At 34.2% G+C, this 22,255-nt stretch overlaps 2 protein-coding genes across 2 annotated transcripts; one reads left to right on the forward strand and one right to left on the reverse strand.

Moving 5' to 3' along the window:
- The first annotated feature begins 13,099 nt into the window (after window positions 1-13,099).
- On the forward strand, window positions 13,100-14,984 carry LOC119641294 (malonate--CoA ligase ACSF3, mitochondrial). The gene is made up of 3 exons (XM_038039890.1): window positions 13,100-13,174; window positions 13,243-13,444; window positions 13,514-14,984. Exons 1-3 carry the CDS (start codon window positions 13,100-13,102, stop codon window positions 14,938-14,940), a joined length of 1,704 nt encoding a protein of 567 aa, XP_037895818.1. The 3' UTR covers window positions 14,941-14,984.
- A 308-nt stretch (window positions 14,985-15,292) lies between these two features.
- LOC119641245 (cofilin/actin-depolymerizing factor homolog) lies at window positions 15,293-22,005 on the reverse strand. Its single transcript, XM_038039820.1, has 4 exons — window positions 21,888-22,005; window positions 16,870-17,060; window positions 15,583-15,688; window positions 15,293-15,513 (listed from the first exon to the last, which is right to left on the reverse strand). Exons 1-4 carry the CDS (start codon window positions 21,888-21,890, stop codon window positions 15,367-15,369), a joined length of 447 nt encoding a protein of 148 aa, XP_037895748.1. The 5' UTR covers window positions 21,891-22,005; the 3' UTR covers window positions 15,293-15,366.
- Window positions 22,006-22,255: the final 250 nt, after the last annotated feature.

Consider the following 22,255-nt stretch of genomic DNA (forward strand, 5'->3'; position numbering starts at 1 on the left):
AGGCTTGGAGTTTGAAGATAAGTAGTTTATGATGAAATCAATCAAACGCTTTGCTAAAATCAGTTTATATTATATCTGTGCGAGAGCCACTAGAAAAAGCCTTGAAAACATGACAAGTAAACTCTAACAGATTGGTGACAGTAGATCTGCCTATTCGAAAGCCATGATGGTGTGGAGAAATATATGATTTGATGCCAAAGGCCAAATGTTGAGTCACAATACGCTTGAACAACTTGGGCAAGACACTCAACTTGGCTATGCCTCTGTACTTCTCAGCGATTTATCTGCTTCCAGTTTTGTGAATACGAATAAGGAGACTACTTTTTCAACACAAAGGGAAAACACCTAAATTCAAGGACTCAACTATATTTTAGAGAACTCAACCCTTTAAAAACTTCATTGTCAGGAATAACCAAATTGGAAATTAAAACCAAATTAGTTATAGGATATGGGTAGTTTACTGATAAATCGGAATTCGCAACCGAAAAGTTTCGTCGAAAGTACTCATCAAAGAAGTTTGAGATTTCAAAAACATCAGAAGGATCAGAGCCATTAAAAGAAACAAGGGATGTGTGGAAATTTTCCTTTTTGAGTTAAGAAATTTAAAGAAGTATTTAGGATTAGCAAACAGTGAGGATTTTATAAACTCAAGGTATCTGCAATAACTTTGGTGATTGAGGAAATGAAATCTATGCCTTGCAGCTGAACAAGCGAAATAGTCGCAAGCAGAGCCACTTTTCGAAAAGTTTTTAAAAAGCTTGTTTTTCCTATTCTTGTAATATTTAGTTGTCTTATTAAACCATGGGAGACTCCTGATCGGAACGGATGCAGAAATGGGTAGATTGAATATATTGTAGAACGATAACAATAAGCTTTCCATACTTCGAGCTGAGAAATCAAGCATAATATATGACAGATGAGATTTTAGTATGTTGATTAGGAATGTTGACTTTATGGAAATTATAATATGTGTTTGGAAAAGTTGGACGACGTTCAACGAACCATCATGCTGGATGATAAGGATCCTCAGGTAAACTAAAAGGTGGACAACGATTTACACTAATCTCGGAGAAATTGGCAAGATCAAGCATTCTACCATTACAATTAGGAGTACGATTGAACTAAATTACGATCAAATAATCCTTTAAAGAACAAAACAGCTCTATCTGATGTCGAAGTAGGAGTCAAACAGACAGAATTATCACTGCAACACCAAGTGACTCGAGTGATATAAGAGCATTGACAGTAAGTGCATTTATTTATTATTTACAATTTCATATGTTTGTCCGCTACGCAAATCTGGGCGCATAGCCGACAGACAATGACAATCGCATGAAGAAAGCGATGAAGGTGACGAGGTAATATCCAAATATCTTTGCGCATATTTTCGTTGCTTTTAATTAAAAGGTAATTTTTTATTTTTCCATCTTTTCTAGCTCAACAATTGGTAGCAAGCACTGTAAGAGATCTTCGTGAGAATATAATGCAGAATGTACGTACAAGATCTTACCCATTCACATACATAAAAGTGGCAGACCGAGACAGTTCAGCACAAGTCTTACAAATTTTTACAAAATGGCTGAAATATGACTTTTCGCGGAACTTTGCGATTATTATTCTTATTTTCAGCACTTACCAGAACCTTTAAATACAGGTTTTATTAAAATGTTAATAATTTTCTGTATATTTATTCTATTGCGTTTTTACACGGTCTACGTGCAAACAATTTTTGGGTTATTGTTAGTCACCAGATTGGTTGAAAGACATTTTTTCTTTTCCAAGACTTCACGTACAATTTTGTCCCTTTTTGTACAAGTATTTTAGCTCGTACCACTTGTTTAACGTGGCCTTGTTAAGATTTCTTCGGCTTCTCTAACTGCGGCTTAGGAATTTTCACGACACTTCTGTTAAATGAGAAATCGAGGACGATCCGGTTAGTGTGAGTAATTATTTCTTCATAAAAATGTATTGCTTTTACTATCATTTACATCAAATAGTTTAGTTTTGATGTTCATGCCTTCGGGGAGGATTTGCTAGAAATAAATGAGTTGAAAATTCACTTGAACCAATTGAGTGGAACATAAAAAGTCGGAGATAACGATAAAGAAATGTATAAAAGAAAATATACCACTGAGAGAACAGTTGGTACAATAACAACTACTTGGTGAACCAAATTGTTAATAGCTAGATATGTACAATATGTAGAGCTTTTTACTTATAATACTCAATGAAATAAAGGTTCTTCATGTAACAATTTATCAAAAATACTTCTTACTTATGCTTAACAATCCTTAACAACGCTCAACTTTGGTTAATTTTGCTAATTTTTGAACTTGGTTGAGCTTGGTTAAGATTGGTTAACTTCGACGTGCTTGATGAAACGACAAAATGAAGGGATAAAAGAATAACAAAAATCTTTCTTGAGATTCCCCCATTCTTCGCAACAATTCTATATTTTCGTTCTCCAGCATTTGCATGCTCTCAAAATCCTCATCAGATAGTTTACTCTCCTGAGGAGATACAACAACAGGGGGATTACTTTTGTTTTGGACAGTTTTTTCCTCTACTAGTACTACCTTGAATATTTTCATCGCCCACAACATCGAAGTCTTATTTCAGCTTCCGATTAGCATTTTCTAGTCTTTCAATTTCCTGTCGCAGTTGAATTGAATAATGATAATGAGACAAAAGTTTCAGTGGCATCGAGTACGTTATTCTCAACGATTAATACGTAAGTGACGAATGTAATCAATGAAACCTAGAAATAAAGAATAATTTTGTGTATGAAAACATTTCGAATATATATCCAAGACATTCCTACATGACTAAATGCTACCAAAGAAAACGTAAAGAGATAAAAAATAAATTTAAAAGTACGCAGCTCGCAATTTTGTAGAACCAGGCCCCTATATCGGGTATATTAATAATATTAATTTATTTAATTTTAATTTTATTGCGCTATTTACACAAAATATGTTACATGATAAAAGTACGGAACTTTTTGATCTACGCATTTGTGCCTATATGATATTTTGAATAAAAAAAAATCTAACTATTTTGTTTTTACTTTTTTATGATCATTACTATACCCCTGTCGCGTAACGAGAGGCCATAGAGTTTTTGGATAAGCCTCAGTAAATATAACAGTACCCGTAAAAACTAATATTGTGCCCATCCAATGGTAAAGAGTGAAAGGATTTTTGAAATACACTATAGATATTAACAATGATACGAATTTTCTTAATGTAAGCACTAGTGTGACTGTTAAAGAGGTGCATTCCGCCGTTAAAACGTAAACGGAACTTATGCATACATATTGTGTCATCATATTAAAAATTAAATAAACAATTTGTTCTGGTAAATATAAATTGATATTTAATAACTTGAACGGGTCGCTGCCAACACTTATAATGAAATGCTGCCATATATTCGAGCCCATTAATAGAAAGCCGGGTAACGGTAGAAGATGCTGAAAAAAGAAAAATCGATCATTTTTTAAAATTCATATAAAAAATCGAATCCAGAAAGTAACTATCAACGCACAGTGAGTTGAAATAAAAATATATTGAAGTGACAAGTGTCACCACCTCCGTGATCCCCTTATAACAAGAATCAAATTGCTTCACTTAAATAATTTGCATATAGAATATGTATACTCCAAATTCTTTGCAGTTGCCTGCGATTGTAATTTGCCTTTGCGTTTTGATCCAAGTATACTTTATCAATTACTCAACTATTTTTCTAGGTTCTATTAACAAGTATTTCATGCACATATGTACAAAAATGAGGCTTTAGTATAAATGAAGAATTTCTTTGTTGGTTTGAATGTTTTTTCCAAAGGCAGGATACGTTACTTAAATTTATTGGAATTTAGAACTTGAATTTTTCTGCTTTAAATGGTTTCACGTAGTAGGGACCTTTGGAGAGAAAAGGGATGAATTTCGCCTGCGAAGAAGCCTAAAATAGAGTAGAAACCATGCTTCTTGATTCAAATGCTTTCTGCGGGTAATGTAAAATGTTTAGTGAAAAAACCAGCTGTTAGGTAAGGGTAAGGAATATCTAATCGGCATAGGAATATTAAAATTGAAGGCATAGTTATTGCAGACGGTTGTAGCAAGTATCAAGATACGGATTTTACTTAACCAAATTTTGAAGTAAATATGAAGAAATTGTGAAAACGTTATTAAATTAACCCGGAATCATATCTTTAATGATTCAATATAATGATTTACTACAATTATTCGCTCAGGTAAAGATGATAATCATTCTTTCTTAATCAGTAACTCTAAGAATATTACATTACTGCAGTAACCAATAAAAACTCCCACAACAGCTGAAACAAACTGGTGGAGGTTTTATTGATACCACAAAAACTTCAAATTTCTTGTGTTTTTCTAATAAACAAACTGGTGGAGATTTTATTGATACCACAAAAACTTTAAATTTCTTGTGGCATAACATCTTAATACAGGAAATTTATAAAAGATTATACAAAACCATCGACTAATCTCGCTAGGGGAGCAAACGGTCAAGCCAAGGCGAGGACGCTTTACGGGCTTTTAACCATCCTAATATTGTCGGAGGTATTATCATTTTCAAAGTTCGAACAGACGTTTAATTTGACAACTGACGGTTCCAGCTACGCAATAGGCATAGTGTTGTCTCAGGTTTGTTCGCAGACCTATCGCGTATAACTTGGATTCCTTGAATAAAAATTAAGCGACGAACGAAAGGGAAATGTTAGCGATCGTCTGGGCCCTAGATAACTTACGTTCACATTTGTATGGGGCTAAAAAAGTAAGAATATTTACCGACAATAGCCCTTAACATTCGCACTAGGCAACCAAAATCATATACCAAGATAAAAAGATCGAGGGCTACAATTGAATTTATATTTGCGAGTTCATATATAAGGAAAATCGAATGTTGTCGCCGATGCCCTTTCATGATTGGGATCAAATTTAAATCATATCGATGCCTTGGTCAATGAAGACACGATGACAGCATCAGAAACCGGGTCAACAACCGCAGCAGTCAATAAAGGATTAGAGATTCGCAATATTCAATCTGGTGCCACCGCCGGATCTGAAACCATTAAAGCCGACGAGGGTTTACAAAACCCGATGGCACCATACACAGCACTGAACAGAATTGTAACGGTTTAATTCCCCACGTTGAAGCCCCTCTAAACTTCTTTAGAAATCCATTAGTAACCAAGGAAGGCAAAGAATTGCACGGTGGCTGCCAGCAAATCAATTCACAATCCCTTACAGAATTACTTGGGACACGCTTAAGCCCAAATTGTATTAATGGAATACACATGCGTGGATGCTTTACCCCTATATTTAATAAGGTGTTCAGTCAACAGATGGCCGAACATGTAACTGACTCCGAGAGGATTTCTAGAATTATTGACGATGAGCACAAACGAGCCCACTGAAACCTGAAAGAAAATGGTCTACAGAATTTGGAGAAATTTTACTTCCCCCGCAGTCTAATCAGGGAATACACCGAAAACTGCGAGATTTGCAAGCTCAATAAATATGATAGGCACTCACGCAAACCAAAGCTCCAACCAATCTCTATCCCCATGTACACATGTAGCCTTTTTCGAAATTCAGGGCTTAAAATTTATAAGTAGGATTAACAAATTCTCAAAGTTCACAAAATTATTTAAAATAAGGAGTAGATCTGCAAATTATTTAAAACGTAAGCTTACCGAGGTTCTCTATTATTCCACAATTTTTTAATATTTTCAATATTTAATGAAAGTGGCCTTTTAACCCCGACTATATTATATTTCGTAAGATCTCTTGGAATGGTGGACAGGTGGAAAGATTTCAGTCGACGCTTATCACCATTTTCCGATGAGTGTCCAAAGAGATCCAGAACCTGAGGCCTATTGACTTAGTCAATATTTCTGGTGACCGCTATAACAACTCTAATGAACGTCTAAGAAGGACTAGATCAGACCCGATAGAGTTAGAAACAAATCGAGAAGTGTTCGTCAGGAATAAAAAAATGGAACCGAAATCTAAACCATTATATAGGAAACACCAAGTTTCCACTAGTGTTTGGGAAACTTTTCGCACGAACGCGGGGAGGTAGAACCATAAATGCCAACTGAAAAATTCAAGCCGAGACGTTAAAATTTTATGTCGTAGTGAAGGATAAGCAATCCATTGTAATTAACCTCAAATGATATATTGGCTAATGATAAATTGAACAACGAAACATTTGCAAAACGAAAGAATAAAAGTTAACACTAAGAAATTAATCACTTAATAATGCCTTTTGTTCATTTCAATAAAAGTTGCCCTTTCCTAAATCGGTGAATTAACGTTACCGGACATGATATATGCACAACAGTTTAGTTAACTATGCACCATCACTATCCGTGCCCTTTAGTCATTTATCTGCTAACTTATGCATGCCCTCTCGCTACAAACTTGCCGGTTTGCAGGGCCATCGATCCATTTTCACACATCTTCAACTTCAGTGAACCGCTGACCTTCAAAAATTACACTCTGTCGAACTGATTAAGTGGTAATCGGAAGGGGCTAAGCTTTAAAAACTTGCGGGGTTGCCGTAATACTTTTCAGCCCTAACTGAAAATTACAACTCTAGCTCCTCTTCTAACACTTTAGATTTGTGGACAACTGAAATTCACATCACATGGACATGTGTTAGCCCTGTACATACGTAAAATATAATTGCGTACATATAAAAACAATATATATATGCAGGTATGTAAATAGGAAATCGGAATTTTTGTTTAGAAAATGTGAATGAAAATGATAAAAAATTCTTTATCTAATTGTGTTTCGCGCCCCTACGCTATGCAATTCGCTCAACTTTTTTTCCTTACATCTCTATGTCTCTATCGGCAGCCGAATAAGATGAAGTGACCAAATCGACTTGAATTTTGTCATTTGTTCCCTAATCGGTATAAGTATAATGAAAATAAATTTTCCGTAGGGCACATACCATTGCCGAGACCGAAGCTGAATTTTTACAAAAAGTATGGTTAAGTAGTAAACAATGTTGAAGCATTTGCCGGTTCCTATACTGTATCGAACGGACATTTTAAAGAGCGAATATCTAGAATATCGTCTTGAAAGCATTAGCCTTTCCTACGAAAATCATAACAAAAGTATTCAGATATTGCCAAGAGTACGTCAAAACATGGAAGTTATTGCAGTCTGAATAGAATATTCATGCGAAGAGCTAAGTATGATTTTTGTGAGTTGCGGGAATCTTCATAGAGAACTTCTTCATTCATGCACTGCATGGAAAGGAGGAAAATCTTGTCCTATTTCACGTCTTTGATTTTCAAATCATTCAGTTTCAATTACGAAGAGAAGCCCATTTGCTAAGGTGAGAAATACGCTATCACGAACTGGGGTTATTTGTGCCTTACGTTTATCACACAAAATCTAAATCCGCGCAATTAATCTAACGGCAGATTGTATTCATTGCATCTCTTTACAAACTCTATAGAGCAGTCTTTTGCCTTGAACTCTGTCACTTTTTTGACTTTGTCGAGATAATTGCAATTCTCTACTAGTTGGAAAGCCTGACTTATGATCATTGGTCTGTTTGTGATTAGATAAAAAAGGACTAATGTGTTGCCGGCTAGCAACCTTCCCTAGCTGAAGATCAAGTAAATCTAAATTGTTGCATTATTATTGGCTTTTTAAAAAGTGTTTCATATTATAAGCAAATCAAAGTAATGTCCCATGTCCAGATGTTCTGGTGTAATTTCTACAGGTAGATAAGAGCTTTGGGTATATAAACATCTGGTAGAGTGTCATAAACGTGCAACATCGCCTCACATTCGCAGTCAACTGCTCTGGTGTTAACAAGGCAACTGGTCAAAGTTTTGACGGATAATACGAAAGCAAATTTATGCTCTACACCAGTTATTGTAAGAAAAGATCAAATTTATGCAGGTATACGAAACAGTCAATGTGACTCGCGATAAACTATAGATATATACATAAATATATTGTTAGCAAATAAAATAGAAAATTGACGGGAAATCAATATGAGTAACGTTGCATTTGTAGAGCAACGCATTTCGCTTCCTTCGCTTGAAAGCAAACCAAAACAGGACATTGAAGAATTTAATTTTTTTTTTTAAGCATGGAGAGATGAAGTGCTGTTAAAGTTATAAGGCTAATGTCTGTTTTTTGCCTTTATTTTTCAAAATTTTTAAATTTAGAAGTCATAACGAATGACAGTTGAATGTTATTATTAAGAAGAACAAAAAGCAGAAAAATGGCATTTATTCTCAGATTCGATATAAGCTATATTTAATATCTTTTCATACTCGCCACTGAAGGATGGTAGTATACACAATTTTGATGAACGGGATACAAGTTTCATATTTCTTCCGTAAGCAAAATAAAGTTGTTTGTAATTCTGAATGATGAAGAAGATCTAGATCGTCTCTCGGCATCTCTGGCTTGATTCTAACAACCTAATGTCAAATACCAGTAAAACTAAAGCCATAGTTATTTCACCAGTTTGCAGCGATGTCTATTATCTGCCTCCTGTTAAGATGCGTGACGACGAGATCGAGTTTGTTGAGATGTGCGGGCTCTAACCTTGGTTATAAGTTCAATTCTCGTTGTGGATCATGTCAATTACATTGCGTATACAGAACATTTTAAGGAAGCTGTCGCTTTCTTCATATTATGCTCCCGTTATTACTAAATTGAGACTTGTTAAAGGTCTCGTCGTGCCGCTTACACCTTATAGTACGAATATTTGTGATCATTTAAATTCTGTCTCTAGCAATATGTTGCAGGGTGTTACTAACATGTGTGCCAGACACCTCTTCAATAAAAAGAGTATTGCAGTTCTCGCCTAAGATTCTTAATACTTATCTCCAAATCTACTTCAATCTCAGGAACCTACTCTTTTTGCATAAGCTCTTCCGTGCTCGAACACCAGAATATTTACGTGAAAAAATTCGGTTTGCTAGAGCGGACGATAACTATCTATTAACATTAAGACGAATGTCGTGGATATCAAAGTACCATGAAATTTCTAAATGATTATTGGATTGAAATTTAATCATCACGAACTCGTGATGAGTTACCTAATAAAACGAATTTATCACATTTTTTTTTGCCTTTTGAATTGCATTCATTTTATCTTATGACAACCTTATCCATCTCAACAAAAAAAAAGGTGTAGGTTTAACGTCATCGAATGTGCGTTCACTTTTTAAATATTGCGAGTCAACTAATTCAACTTCAGCAAATCCACATTTATCTTCGTGTTGTTGTTAATCCTCCTCTGGACTGACTTCTAAAGCGAATTTTTGTTTGCCTTTCAGTGAGTAGACAGCTGCATAAGCAGCCTTTATCTTATGAGGTCGCCTTGGGAGACATCCAAAAACTTGTTTTTGTATATTTTTCAATATTTTGGGAAGTATCGTTTTCAAGGCAACTAGGCAGTCTTTGCGTTGGAGAGAGTTATGCCGTCAAGTATCCGATTTTGGTAACAACCAAAAAAGCAGTTTTTCATTGCATTCATTGCAATCATAACGGATATCCGGTAAATTAATCTACTTAATTGCAAAACGTCTAACTATAAACATCGTACTACGGATGAATAAATTCAATATTTAATGTTTTCAAATTTTTTTTGATAGTCAACTCATAATTGCATTTTGAAATTTTATTACTTTCGTCGTCGAATGATGTAAAGAAATTTTCTGCCGAATTCCAGATCGAAAGCATATAAAATCTTATTAAACAGTTTTAAACAGTCTTAAACAGTTGATAAATGTAGCGAAATTCCGGATCGTCTTAAACAGTTGTAAACAGTTGTAGACACGTATGTGTGAGCATAACGTCACAAGTCAGCGAGGATAGCTTTTCGTTATTGTCATGATCCCGCTAGCAGGGCAATCTACTCAATATGTTGATGAAAAATTCAAATATGAATTGCCACGACATATATATATATATATAAAATTTGTGAATACAAGTTCTCCGTGTTGCTTTGTGGAACGTACATGGCACGTTCATTTCTTCCAAAATTTTTTATACACTTTGCTTATATATTGCCCGTTAGAAGCTATAAACTTCGGTTGTTCAAAAGTTGTTGTTCTGTGTATGAATGTCATCTATGGATGGCATCTGGTTAGTCTGTTTTGAAGAAGAAAAAAATGCAGTTCAAACTACGCAAACGATCAAGTCAGCTTGCGATGAAAAAGCCAAAAGCAATGAAAGAGTTAGAAAAGGGATGTCAACAAGTAAAAAACAGAGAAAGGATTTCCACACATGATACATAATATTTATGGTAAGGCAAACCCCACCTTCAGTGAATTTTACGTTATTGTTCAACTTTTTTCAAATGAAGTTCGCAACGCTGAACAGTGATTTTTACGGCAGGGTCTAGGCTTTATGTGTAGAATTCTTAGGAAATTATTTTCAGAAATTTAAAATTGCAAAGCTTTAATTCGCTTTGATAGTACAACTCAACTCCCTCGGCTCCATCGAACTTGCCTTCGGCAAATATGCCGCAGGTTACCATTAACTAAACTCATCGCGACATGTTTATCTTAATTCCTTTTTCCATTAAATTCCTCCTAATTCTTGGCAATCATTCCGCGAGATGCCAGCTGCCTGGGAGAACTGAAGCGTTGTAATTGTGTCTTTGGTTTTTCTTTTCTTTTGAAATTTCATTTCTGCAAAATCGATTCTTTTTCATGAAAAATTTAAATCATGTCAGGTTAACGGGCATGAAACTTGTAGTTTACAATTTTTGCGAATGACTGGTTTTTTTTCTTTCTTAAGAAGTTACACATGCTGCCCGTTGAAATAAATAATTCCAAGCTCTAAAAAATGTTATTAACTTTTTTCAAAAACTTTCTTCTTTTTTTTTTTTTTTTGATAATGGATCGGTTGGAAATTCGTGCTGTCACGAGGTATAAGCTCTTACGTGCAACTACGGCATCGTAGACCGTTCAAAAAAATAAATAGCGTAATTGGTTCTAGTATAAGTACAGCAGCAGACAGTGGTTTGCCAAATTTTGACCTCATAAACGATTCAGTGACGAACTAAAGGTCACCGTTGAGTCTAATCCACATCAATGCGCTTATGAATTATCATCAAAATTTGGTGTTAGCAAACAAACAATGTTAATTTATTTAGCTCGAATCGGGTACGTGAAAAAGTTAGATAAATGGGTGCCCCGTGAATTGAATGGAAACAAAAGCATTTGGAAGCTTGTTTGATGTTGCTTTCTCATCACTAATCTGATTCACTTTTGAATTAAATAATCACTTGCTATGAGACATGGAGTCAATATGGCAGTCCCAAACGTTCAGCTCATTGGTTAGAGTAGAACTAATTTCCTAAAAACAACATATTCCAAAAGCGTAGTGTACGTTAGAAAAAGTTGATGATGAGTGCTTGGTGATCTGGCGCCGGTTGGTTCATTAGGATTTCATGAAACCAGGCTCATCGATCACAGCGGAAATATATTGTAATTAATTAACTAAGAGAAACAGCCCAGATTGGTCAACAGATTGAATCCTATCTTATTGCAAGAACACACACTACGCAAACGATCGTAGCACAGCAACACGAATTGGAATGGAATGCCTTCGCCGTCATCCGTACTCGCCAGATTTAGCTTCCAGTGACTAACACTGCTTTCGCAATTTGGATAAATACTTAATAGGAAAAAATTTCAGTTCCGATAATGCAGTAAAACTGGCCTTTCAGGAATTCATAGACTCTTGTCTGCCAGGATTTCATAGCACCGGCCTGAACAAACTGCCGCTTGAAAGGCGCAAATGTCTCGCATATTATGATAAATAAAATAATTTTTTAACATTTGCAAATTTTGAATAAACTTTGTCTTCGCTTTTTACAAATTTCATGCCGACTATTACCTGCCCTACACTACTTCGCCTAATACTCACTCATCTCACTCACTTTGGTAATAAAGCACCAAAAAGTAGATTAGACTTTCTCGCCTGTTTATGTTGCCCACCGTTATTTTTTTTGCTATTTTCAACAGCGTTCGTCCTTGGACCAAAGTACGCCTGGATACCAAATTTCATCAAAACTATCTCAAATGTTGTGACCTGCACCTTGAACACAAAAATACATGGACAGATATCAGGCGGACAGACAGGCTTAGGTCTATTTAGAAAATGATTCTGAATCGATCGGTATATTGAAAGGTGGGTCCGACTTAAGCTCTTCTGGGCGTTACATACGTCCGCTCTAATTTAATATACCGTGTGCCACAAGTGGTGTAGGATATAAAGACACATTTATTCATTACAAAAAGAGTTGATAGCACAAATGTGCATATTACACAAAAAAAGTAAATAAATAAATAAACAACAATATGAGCACATCTTTAAGACCTTTAACCTACCTAAAGCGTCAATAGTAAGTTTTAGCTTACACTTCAAGCTCACATTTTCGAGAGAAGAGAATCGAGGAAATGCAATTAAAGTATGGAACGAACAATGTAATTATCGGAATGTACTGTCGGATAGCAGGAAAAATCAATTTTTTCTTTGGTGGGTTATTTTCGTATAAAGAGCTACATATTACCTTTTACATAGGTAGCAAACCGATAGGCGTCATTTTTTATTCAGAAAATATTGCCCTAAAAAATATTGTCAGATCGATGCCGACTACAGATCGCAAGTTATTAATGAGTACTATCTTCAACGTTAACGTAAGCACTGATCAAGCAAATCAAAGTTCACTTTACTAAATTCATTCAAAGAAATGCATTTATATGGTAAGCGAAAATCATTTTTGAACCTTTAGGTTACACGAAATTTCCATACATTCTTTTTTAAAGTGTGAAGTGTTCCTTCAGAAACCTGGTTAACGTTTCCAACAAGCAGTTATATATATATACATATAATATAATCGCAAAATTGATTCTTTAGTCTTGAATTTCCAAATCATTCGGTAAACATATGTATGAAATTTTAATCATTTTCATTTCCCTTTCAATATGAAATAAATAAATGTATTTTAAAAGAAAAAATATTCATTTATGATAATTTACAAAAAAAGGAAAATTTTGTGAAGGAAATAAATCGCGATGAGATTATTTAATATTAAAAATTTTTACATATATTTTGGTCACCGTTTACACAGACGCTTATATTCGTCGAAGGTAAGATTATCGGGTAGATAATGCTGTGATCTATACCTAATAATTGATTGACAAAATTTTGTCCGCAGAATGCTCCGTCTCCGGAATATTTAACAAAACTGCGCGAATGCTATCGCTTGGAAGAGGATAATAACATCGTGGTGCCTGTATTTAAAAAGGCATTACTGTACGGTAACAATATAGCCATACGTGATCATGCTGGCGAATATTCCTATTTCCAATTGTATTCAAATTCAAAACGGCTGTCCCGGCAAATTGCTAATTTATGTGGTAGTGATACGAATTGAAGGAATTATGAATTGATTTGACTTGAATTTCTTCTTTGGCCATCTTTTATAGGTAGTGGCTCCTCATCGACCGTAGCATTCTTCTATAGCAATGATGTCCTAAGCACTTTAACGTTATGGGCCTGTTGGATGTGTGGCCAGGTGGCCATGCCGCTTAGACTCGATTTCTCATGTTCCGGTTTAGTGAATCTTTTAAAATTATCGAAGACTCGTTTATTGGTAGCTCCCGAAAAATATGGCAATCTATCGCGCAAGCTGGCCTATCAATTGGATGTACCTACACTATGCTTGGATCATATGTTTATAAAAAAGCATAATCTTCCCTTTAATTATAGTCGTGAGATATTTATGAACGCAAATTTGGTGATTCTGGAGGGAACCCTTACCAACGATTTTTATACGACTTTTGACGCCCTGCTATTGAATACCTTGGGAAAAATTAACAAGCTGAAGACAGCAGTGCTGTCACATAAAAATTTGAGCGTTCAAATCAAATCAGCTGCGAGTGCTTGGCAAGTTTCCGCTGAGGATCGGGTATTTCAGATTTTCAATTCAGACCATATTAACGGTTACATAAACGCTACTCTGTTTCCGCTGGAAGCTGGAGGCACCGTCCAAATGCATGAGCCATTCGATGCCAACAATTGTTGGAGCACGATTTTAGGCATAAATACGCCGCAAAAAGATCGCGTCAACATTCTTATCGCTGAACCGAAAGTTTACAATGTCCTTATCACAGAATACGAGAAGATCTTCTTAAAGAACAGCCGAATGGTGGAATTTATTAAAAACTATTGCATGCGTAATTTTCGCTTAATGATCAGCAGTTTTTCACCATTGCCTCAGCATGTAGCCAATCGTTGGTTTGAAATTACCGGACATAACATTATGGAAAGCCTCTATATTACGGAAAGCGGCATTACTCTTCGTTACAATCCTCAGCACGATCAAGCCAACACGCAGAAACAAAATCATGTAACTTTAGCCTTCAACAATACTTTGTCCGACGTCAAAGTGCGCATAGTGGATAATAGCAACAGGATTATTTATGATTCACAAGATCTAAAGGTCCATACACGGTACTTGGTTGACTCGCCAACTATTGTTGGCAGTCTGTTAGTGGCCGGACCTGGGGTATTTCGAAACTACCTAAATTCGGAGAAGCCCTCGAATGAGAAAGAATCGTATTTTAATACCGGCGATATCGTTTGTTATGAAGATGGCTTATTTAAGCTTCTCGGTCGTTGCAAGGGCGAAGAGCGCTTTAATACCCTCACTACAATGACCGACATTGAAGAATTTTATTCCAGATTAAATTTGCATCCTTCTATTAATTTTGATAAACTGGAAAATAGAGGGGTTGTTTATGCCATTAAACCCAATCAACGGATGTCGCTGAAAAGCCTAAAACTATTTTATGCCATCATTTTAAAAGAATATTATCGGGCTATAGTATTCCATTTGAATACGAATAAATAAAATGTTTCTTGTTTTTCTTTCTTTCCATAAAAAAAAAAAAAAAATCTTTTGTTCTTCAAAAATAAAATTGATTTCTTTCGGAAGATTAATATCCATTCGTCAAGAAAATTGAGAGTGGTCTGTCCATTGAACAAGTTTGTGGCATTTCGAAAGGCGAGGAAAAGTCTTGTACCTTTGCGTACGAGAGAGAAGAGAAGACAAGGAAGGAAGGGAATATATGTGAATACATTTGTTATTTTGTATTTTTATTATTATTATTATTGATATCTTTTTTTTTTTTTTTAATTCTCTGCCTATCTCTGTATTTTGTGTTGGGTGTTTTTATTTATTATATAAAAATTGGGTATTGATGCTGCTGTTCTGGTTGTTTTATGATTGGAGTTAATTTTTGTGTCGTCATTGAAATTGTTGAAAAAAACTCTTTTTTTACTGGCGGTCAGTGGCGCGTAATTTTTCTTCCACGGCCTCGCGGGAAGCTTCAGATAGATCAGTGGCCTGTATATATTTTTGTATACCAACCAGCGATTTTTTCAAAGCATCAAATGAGCTAGAATACAACATCTTCTTCTTAACCTAAAATTGACAAGAGTGAATGCGTTCATTACAAGATTATCTTATGTGAATTTTTAAAAGATTACTTACTTTGGCAGTATCGGGGCACCATGACATTAGGAAGAGTTTCTGTTTTTTCGAACTTTCCGAGGTACCCTGACATTGATGCATATATTCGAAATCGAATAAGCCATAGCTACAAAACCAATTTGTATAAAATACAACAAATGACAATATATATTATATTTACATCGATCAAATCCTTTATCTACCCACCAAGCCGCAATTTTTTTCTTTTTTTTTTTTTTGGGTCAAATGAGTTCACTAGAACCATTTCATAAAACGCTTATGCAATGAAACGATTTTAACATTTCCTATGAATTTTTGCCCGGAAATAGCCAAATAGATGACATTTTCGCTAAAAGTTCTAAAACTTCTCCACATATAAAACCATATATGATATCGCCCCGTCTTCCATTTAAACTTGTATCGTAGCTTAATAACTAATAGACGGATGCGGAGCGAAGGGTAAATTTATACGGCATGCGTAAGGAATAATTATGAAAGAAAGAAATATTTTAATAATTTAATTCCTACAATTGCGGTTTATTTTGGCTTTCTTTGATTTTTCAGTTTCACTCGAAGTCTCATTATCAATGATTGAACGTTTTTGTCATCATTTACGTTCACCATAGAAAGTTTACATGAGCGAACGGCAATTGAGGGCCCAATGATTGCACAATTATCGACTTCGAAAAACAGAATTAACTCAACGATTCCTTAGCCAATAAAACGTGAAAGTGCAAAACAGCTTTCCGAAGAATAGCCAACGCCGTATCGTACTATGCGATCGGTGTGCTGTATATTTGAAAAAGTTGAAAAGTTGTAATAGTTTCTTTTGGGTTTAGATTTTGAGGCAACATCGCAATGCTCACTTTACATGTAAATAACGGCCGGTTTAAAACTCTTGAGTAAGTACTAGAAAACCTTTTTCCCCAGTTTTTATGAACTGTAGAGAGAAGATAAGCTCAAGTTAATAAGTTTTTCGATTAACTTAAAACGACAGAGTTGTAGAAGACATGCGTCAAAAATTTGCGACTCTTTGAAAACTATTGGCTACTGATTAATCTCTTTATTTAACGTGGCCAATTTCAGTCCGTTTACAAAGAGCATTTGCTTGAAATGTTCGGGCTCTGCTCAAATTTTGCAAAATTTCAAATGGTTTTCAGCAGAAAATCTGTCTATGCAACAAGAGCGACTGGAGGATTATATATGATTCATTGATAAACAAAGCCAAATTATCGTGCTTGGGGGTGAGTGTAAGAATTTCTCGGCTTTTTATATTTGAGAAGCAATATTTTTTCCATGCAAACTAACCGGCACTCTCCAGGTCCGCACTTTTGAATATCTTCCAGGAATTGATCGTACTCGGCATTGCGTTCTCCAACAGTCTCAACATCGATTTGTTTCTCATCGCGTATATAAAAAATTACATATCTATGTTTTTTGTCCTTTTTAATCTCTTCATAGGTTGTTTTGCATACATCCGATACAGTGACTCCAGAAGCCTAAAACGGGTAAAAGATTAAAAAGAAAATGATAAATGACAACAAAGCCATTTTCAGTGATGACATTTAGTTTAAATATTGTAAGCTTTCTTATGTGCATTAGAGTATACGAAAAAAAAAAACTTTTTTTTTTGAAAATAAACATTTCACCATTCAGATGAAAACGGGTATAATATTCTTGTTCTAGAAAACCTATTATTGTTACTTATGCAGGCTATGGCAAGTAATCCTTCAGATTGTAAAAAATTTGTTAAGGAAAAAAGTTCACCACCAAGAAATTTTCTTCGCTTTTTGACATTTAAAATTTATATTTGTGCATTGAAGTGTTGTTTTTTGTAGTCGACGCGATTATCGGAAAAGCAAATTAAGAATATACTGCGTAATTTTGTAAAAAAACAAAAGTTAACATAATCTTATCAACAAGTTTCCAAAACCTTAGCGGAAAAGTATTTATTAATTTACTTAAAATGGGAAAATGGTGAACTTCGACCTCGTTTTCTTTTCTAAGGTCTTGTAGTATTCCTTTAATTACATGAAAAAATAACGTTACTTAAACGTTTGGATGTCCGAAACATCGATGGGCTTGAACATTATCGTCAATAATTAATGAAACTTTAAAGTGAAGGCTTTCGTTCTAATTCGCTGAGCCATCAGATTCTTTTCTCATAGGTTTTTCGTCTAACGAACCGATCTACAACGTTTACTCATTCATTTTCTAGAACCTTTTTCTATACCTTTTTTTGCAAATCTTCTCCTGTATAACAATATGCAGTCGTAATGTATTTTACTTTATTGGCCTAGTCTTCAAAAACAAAAGTTTCCTAAACAACGAAAAAGTGATTACTTTCGCAGCTTTCGTAGCTGTCTCTTTAACCATCGTTTCTTAAAATCCGGTTGACTGAACTTGTTAATGCAGAATTCCTAAGGAATCAAGTGCAGAGAAGTCGCATAAAAAAAGACTTTACTGTCCACATTTACACATTTAGCGAGAAAAAGGAATGAAAGAATTCTGCAGCAGTTTGTGCTAAACTTTTTACTTAATCTAATTTAACTTAATAAACACTTCTGAAAAAGTTTAAAATGGAAGCGTAGCGATCCCCGAGCGCAATAATCAATAGCAGTTATTACCATTAGCACATATTTATTCGCTTTATATTTTAAACGAAATATATACGTATACGTAGCCCGTTATATTTTCGACAAAGGAAATAAAATATACTTAATATACAACAAAACAAATATTGATCCTGTGCATAAATTTCCCCAAAATGAAAACCACATTCATGTTCACCTAATTATTTTCTAAAGCTAGAACGAGTCATAAGCTTATATTAAATCTATATGAAGTTCACCCTTATATACGAGATATTTTATATATTACGCAGAATTGAAATATCAAACGGAACATAATCAACCTTTCACTTGTATTCATTGATACACAGCTTAAACAATCCCACCACCGTAGAGTAAAAATAATACTCCCATTGCATTTGTGCGTGAATACGTGCGAATGTATGTATGCACGTATGTATGCAAGCGTGTATGTAAGTATGTGTGTGCGTGTGTATAAATTTGTAAATGGCTGCATTGACAAATATATAAATGACTAATCCTTTTTTGCGTCATAAGTTACCGAAAATCTGCACAACTCTCTTTGACATCACAATATCCGATTGCAAGAACATCATAGATGTGTATACATATATATATTATAAACAACGGTAACAGTGTTACCATAAGTTTAATTTAAAAAATATTATACGAATTTCGCAAAGCGCCAGTTTCCCAAGATCAAGCAAACTTTATCGTAATTCTTGCGTTTAAATTTATAAAATTTGGTCAGAGAGTCGACGCATCAAGTGCCGAGTTTACATCAATCGATAAAGTATGAATTTTTCTTATTTTCAAGTGAAAAATATGTCGACTGGTTACAAAATCGCTGCCGAGCAGCATGTTTAAAAAGGAAAGGAAGGTAAACTAATACGAATGCGTATATTTAAAACAATTAATAGATATAAAGACTACGTCGTAGTTAACCATCTCATTAACGATAGAAAATCCAAAATACTGGCAAAAGAAAATAATTATTTTCGACGCTCTTCTCTTTTTCTCTGGTGCTATCAAAACAATTTGTTTGGTTTGTTGTTTTGTTGACTTATGTACTTTCTTGTCCTTCCTTGGTTTTATTTGCTCACACGTTGATAATATCACAAAAATGTTTCCTTGTTTATGTCTCAACTGAAACATTTTTTTTTTGGGTTAAATAGCAATTGAGTTGCATAAACGACCTATCACAAAACGATACTATCGAGTGCTCACTCAATATCAATTACCGTAAACTGGTCCTAGAGGTAATTTAGCTATATTCATTAGCTTCTATTAAATTGCTAACATAATTTTGAAGAGTAAAATGATCTATATACATTCTTACTTAACATTAAATAACGAAAAAAAACAGGTTCAAGGACACTCACTCGAAAATACGATCAGTTAAAATTTATAATGCTACTTGATTCAAATTCTACAAAAAAAGCACGCTTTCTAAAAAGTTTTATTTTTCTACTTATTCAGAAATTTCTGAATGAAAAACGTCCATCTGTGGGTTGAGATGAATGTCACCTACTTCATAAATCGTCCACAAGATGCCCCTAAATATGTACATAAACACTGCTTTTGAAAGCTAATATTAGGTTAATTGTGTTGAAAATGCTTTTGCTTTATTGTCGTCAACCTTCGTTAGTAAGTCATATTCGGTGACTTTCTGTTGCTTCTGGACTTTGTCGATTGATTGGACATAGATTTTTATTCCAAGTTTCATAGATCGTAAATTATTAATTTTAATTTCCACTTATCCTGTGGGTTTGATGACAAATTCCTTCAGTTTCCAAACTTGGTTTGTGAATCCAAACTAAGCTCGCTATGCAAGCGACATTTGCGGTACAACGAGCTTGATTAGGTGAAATCAGAATCAAGAATGAATGCATACGTCCGAATGTCACAAGAAAAACTAAAGCTAACTAATATTTAATTAGAATTATTTTATACATATAATGGGTCGGACCACTTTGCTTTGAAGGGCTATATCATCAAGTCTTTAGAAAACAAAGTCGATTCGAAGAGGACAAAGTTTCATATTTTTTGCATACATTTATTAATTTTAAATAAAAGCATGCAAAATTTTTGTCCCGAAATACGATTGTTACAGTAGTGGAAAAAATTTTATAAGATGGCAATCCCGTGTTGATGAAATTAATTTCTATTCATATGTTAAGAGAGTTTTTGTATGAGCGCAAACTCACTTTTAGATATACTGTATCTCTTAATCTTCTTTGACAATAATATATATTGTAGTTGGCTTGCCGGTATTAACATTTTTTACCTCTTTTTAGCATCTACCCATTCAACGAATGGCAGTTAGTAAATATGTTGACAAACTTTTATAAATAAAGAGAGATTTGACTCGTAGCACTTCCATGGGTGTGTTTGTACATACGACACACGCAATATGGGCATATATACATATATGTAATGTGGAATCCGAATAATTAAGAGAGGCAGAAAACAAAACACAATGAAATGAAAAAATTTCAGAATAAACATTAGACATATTAATCATAACGGATATTTCGCTACTTGAGCATTCATCAGATAGGGTCACAAAACGCTCCTTCTTGCTATTACTCATCAACTTGCGCATATTTAAGTAAGTTTCTATTATTTTCTTTCAAACTCCGCGATTTTTTTTCTTTATACCTACTATTGCTTTTCTGAGCTTTTTTTTTTCTTTTATAACCATATAAGGAAGCACACATACATTCTAATATTAATGACTGGCTGACTGACTAACCGGCCTGGATGATTGCACGAAATACATGGTGGTAACTGACTCATTACAATATATAGTAAAACTTTTTTCTTTTTTTTTCGCTCTTTATTTCTCCGTCTATCTAACCCCCTTTGGCTGGTAATATTACTCCTTATATATAAATCAGAGAAAATTCATAAAAACAGCCAATAAGAATTATTTACTTAAATATATATTTGTATATGAAATATTATATAGATTTACACATAGAACGCCAACACTTTCCCATAAGTATGATTTTTTTAAATCACGCAAAGAACAATTTGTTTTTCAAGAGGTTATAAATATCTACGAAGACTCGACGCGTGTGTGGGTATATTAAAAATTCATAAATTTGATTTTTTCGACAATTTTTCTAAAACGACCACATGCTGTTCAATTTAAAAATAGCCTAATATGGCCACAAATATATCAGAAAATTAAAGAGAAAAAAAAAGAAGATATCATCGTAGAGATTAAGAGAATGAGAGAAGCTTCGATAGGAACTGCACTACTATATTATAACCGCTTTTTCTTGTTAATGTATTTTATAATTATTCTATATGTATTAGTGTAAATGACGATTATTTGTATTGAAATAAAATATATGTGAAAAGTGGTACGGAAAAAAATTAACGTCAATTTATATTTTATATTCTACTCCAATTTGCAGATTCACATTTTTTCAAAAGGCACACACGCACTGTATAGTATAGCCGACGAGATTTTATGTATATGTATATTCCCATTCGCACATATATATTTAATCATGAACGTCTGATATCCGCCGTCTATATAAAGATACACACGTATATACATGCGTGCATATATACATACATACATATATGCACATTTCGTATCAGTTCGAATTTTCAGCGAAATTTCTTCGTATTTAAATGGGAATTTTTGTGTTATTGGCTCTTTTGCACCTTCCCAAACAAAATTAGCGTATTCTTTCTTTGACTTTGTAAAAAAAAACTTACCATCTTTTTTTACACCAATTGTAGTAGACGCTAAACACACAATTCTCCTTTTTAAAAAAATTACGGAATCTTCCGACCTCAACCGACTTTTATACGAAAAGTAATTTATGCACTATCGAGGCGTCTAGTCTATACTAAAGAAGAGAAACTAGCGATTTTACAATCGATAGCTTTCTTCAGTTACTATTAGCGATAATTTTTGCACGATTTCTTATCATTAAAAATCATCTGCTTCACTATTAAGATTGGAATAGTTGGTAGGTGTTGGTTAAAAAAATAAAATTAATAGGATAAAATATTTGATGTAGACTTTTACTTAAGCATGGAAATCTATACGTGATAAATGTCTTTAAAATTAAATACATTCA

The sequence above is a fragment of the Glossina fuscipes genome, unplaced genomic scaffold, assembly GCF_014805625.2.
Source record: "Glossina fuscipes isolate IAEA_lab_2018 unplaced genomic scaffold, Yale_Gfus_2 147, whole genome shotgun sequence".
In the NCBI taxonomy this organism is placed as follows: Eukaryota; Metazoa; Arthropoda; class Insecta; order Diptera; family Glossinidae; genus Glossina; species Glossina fuscipes.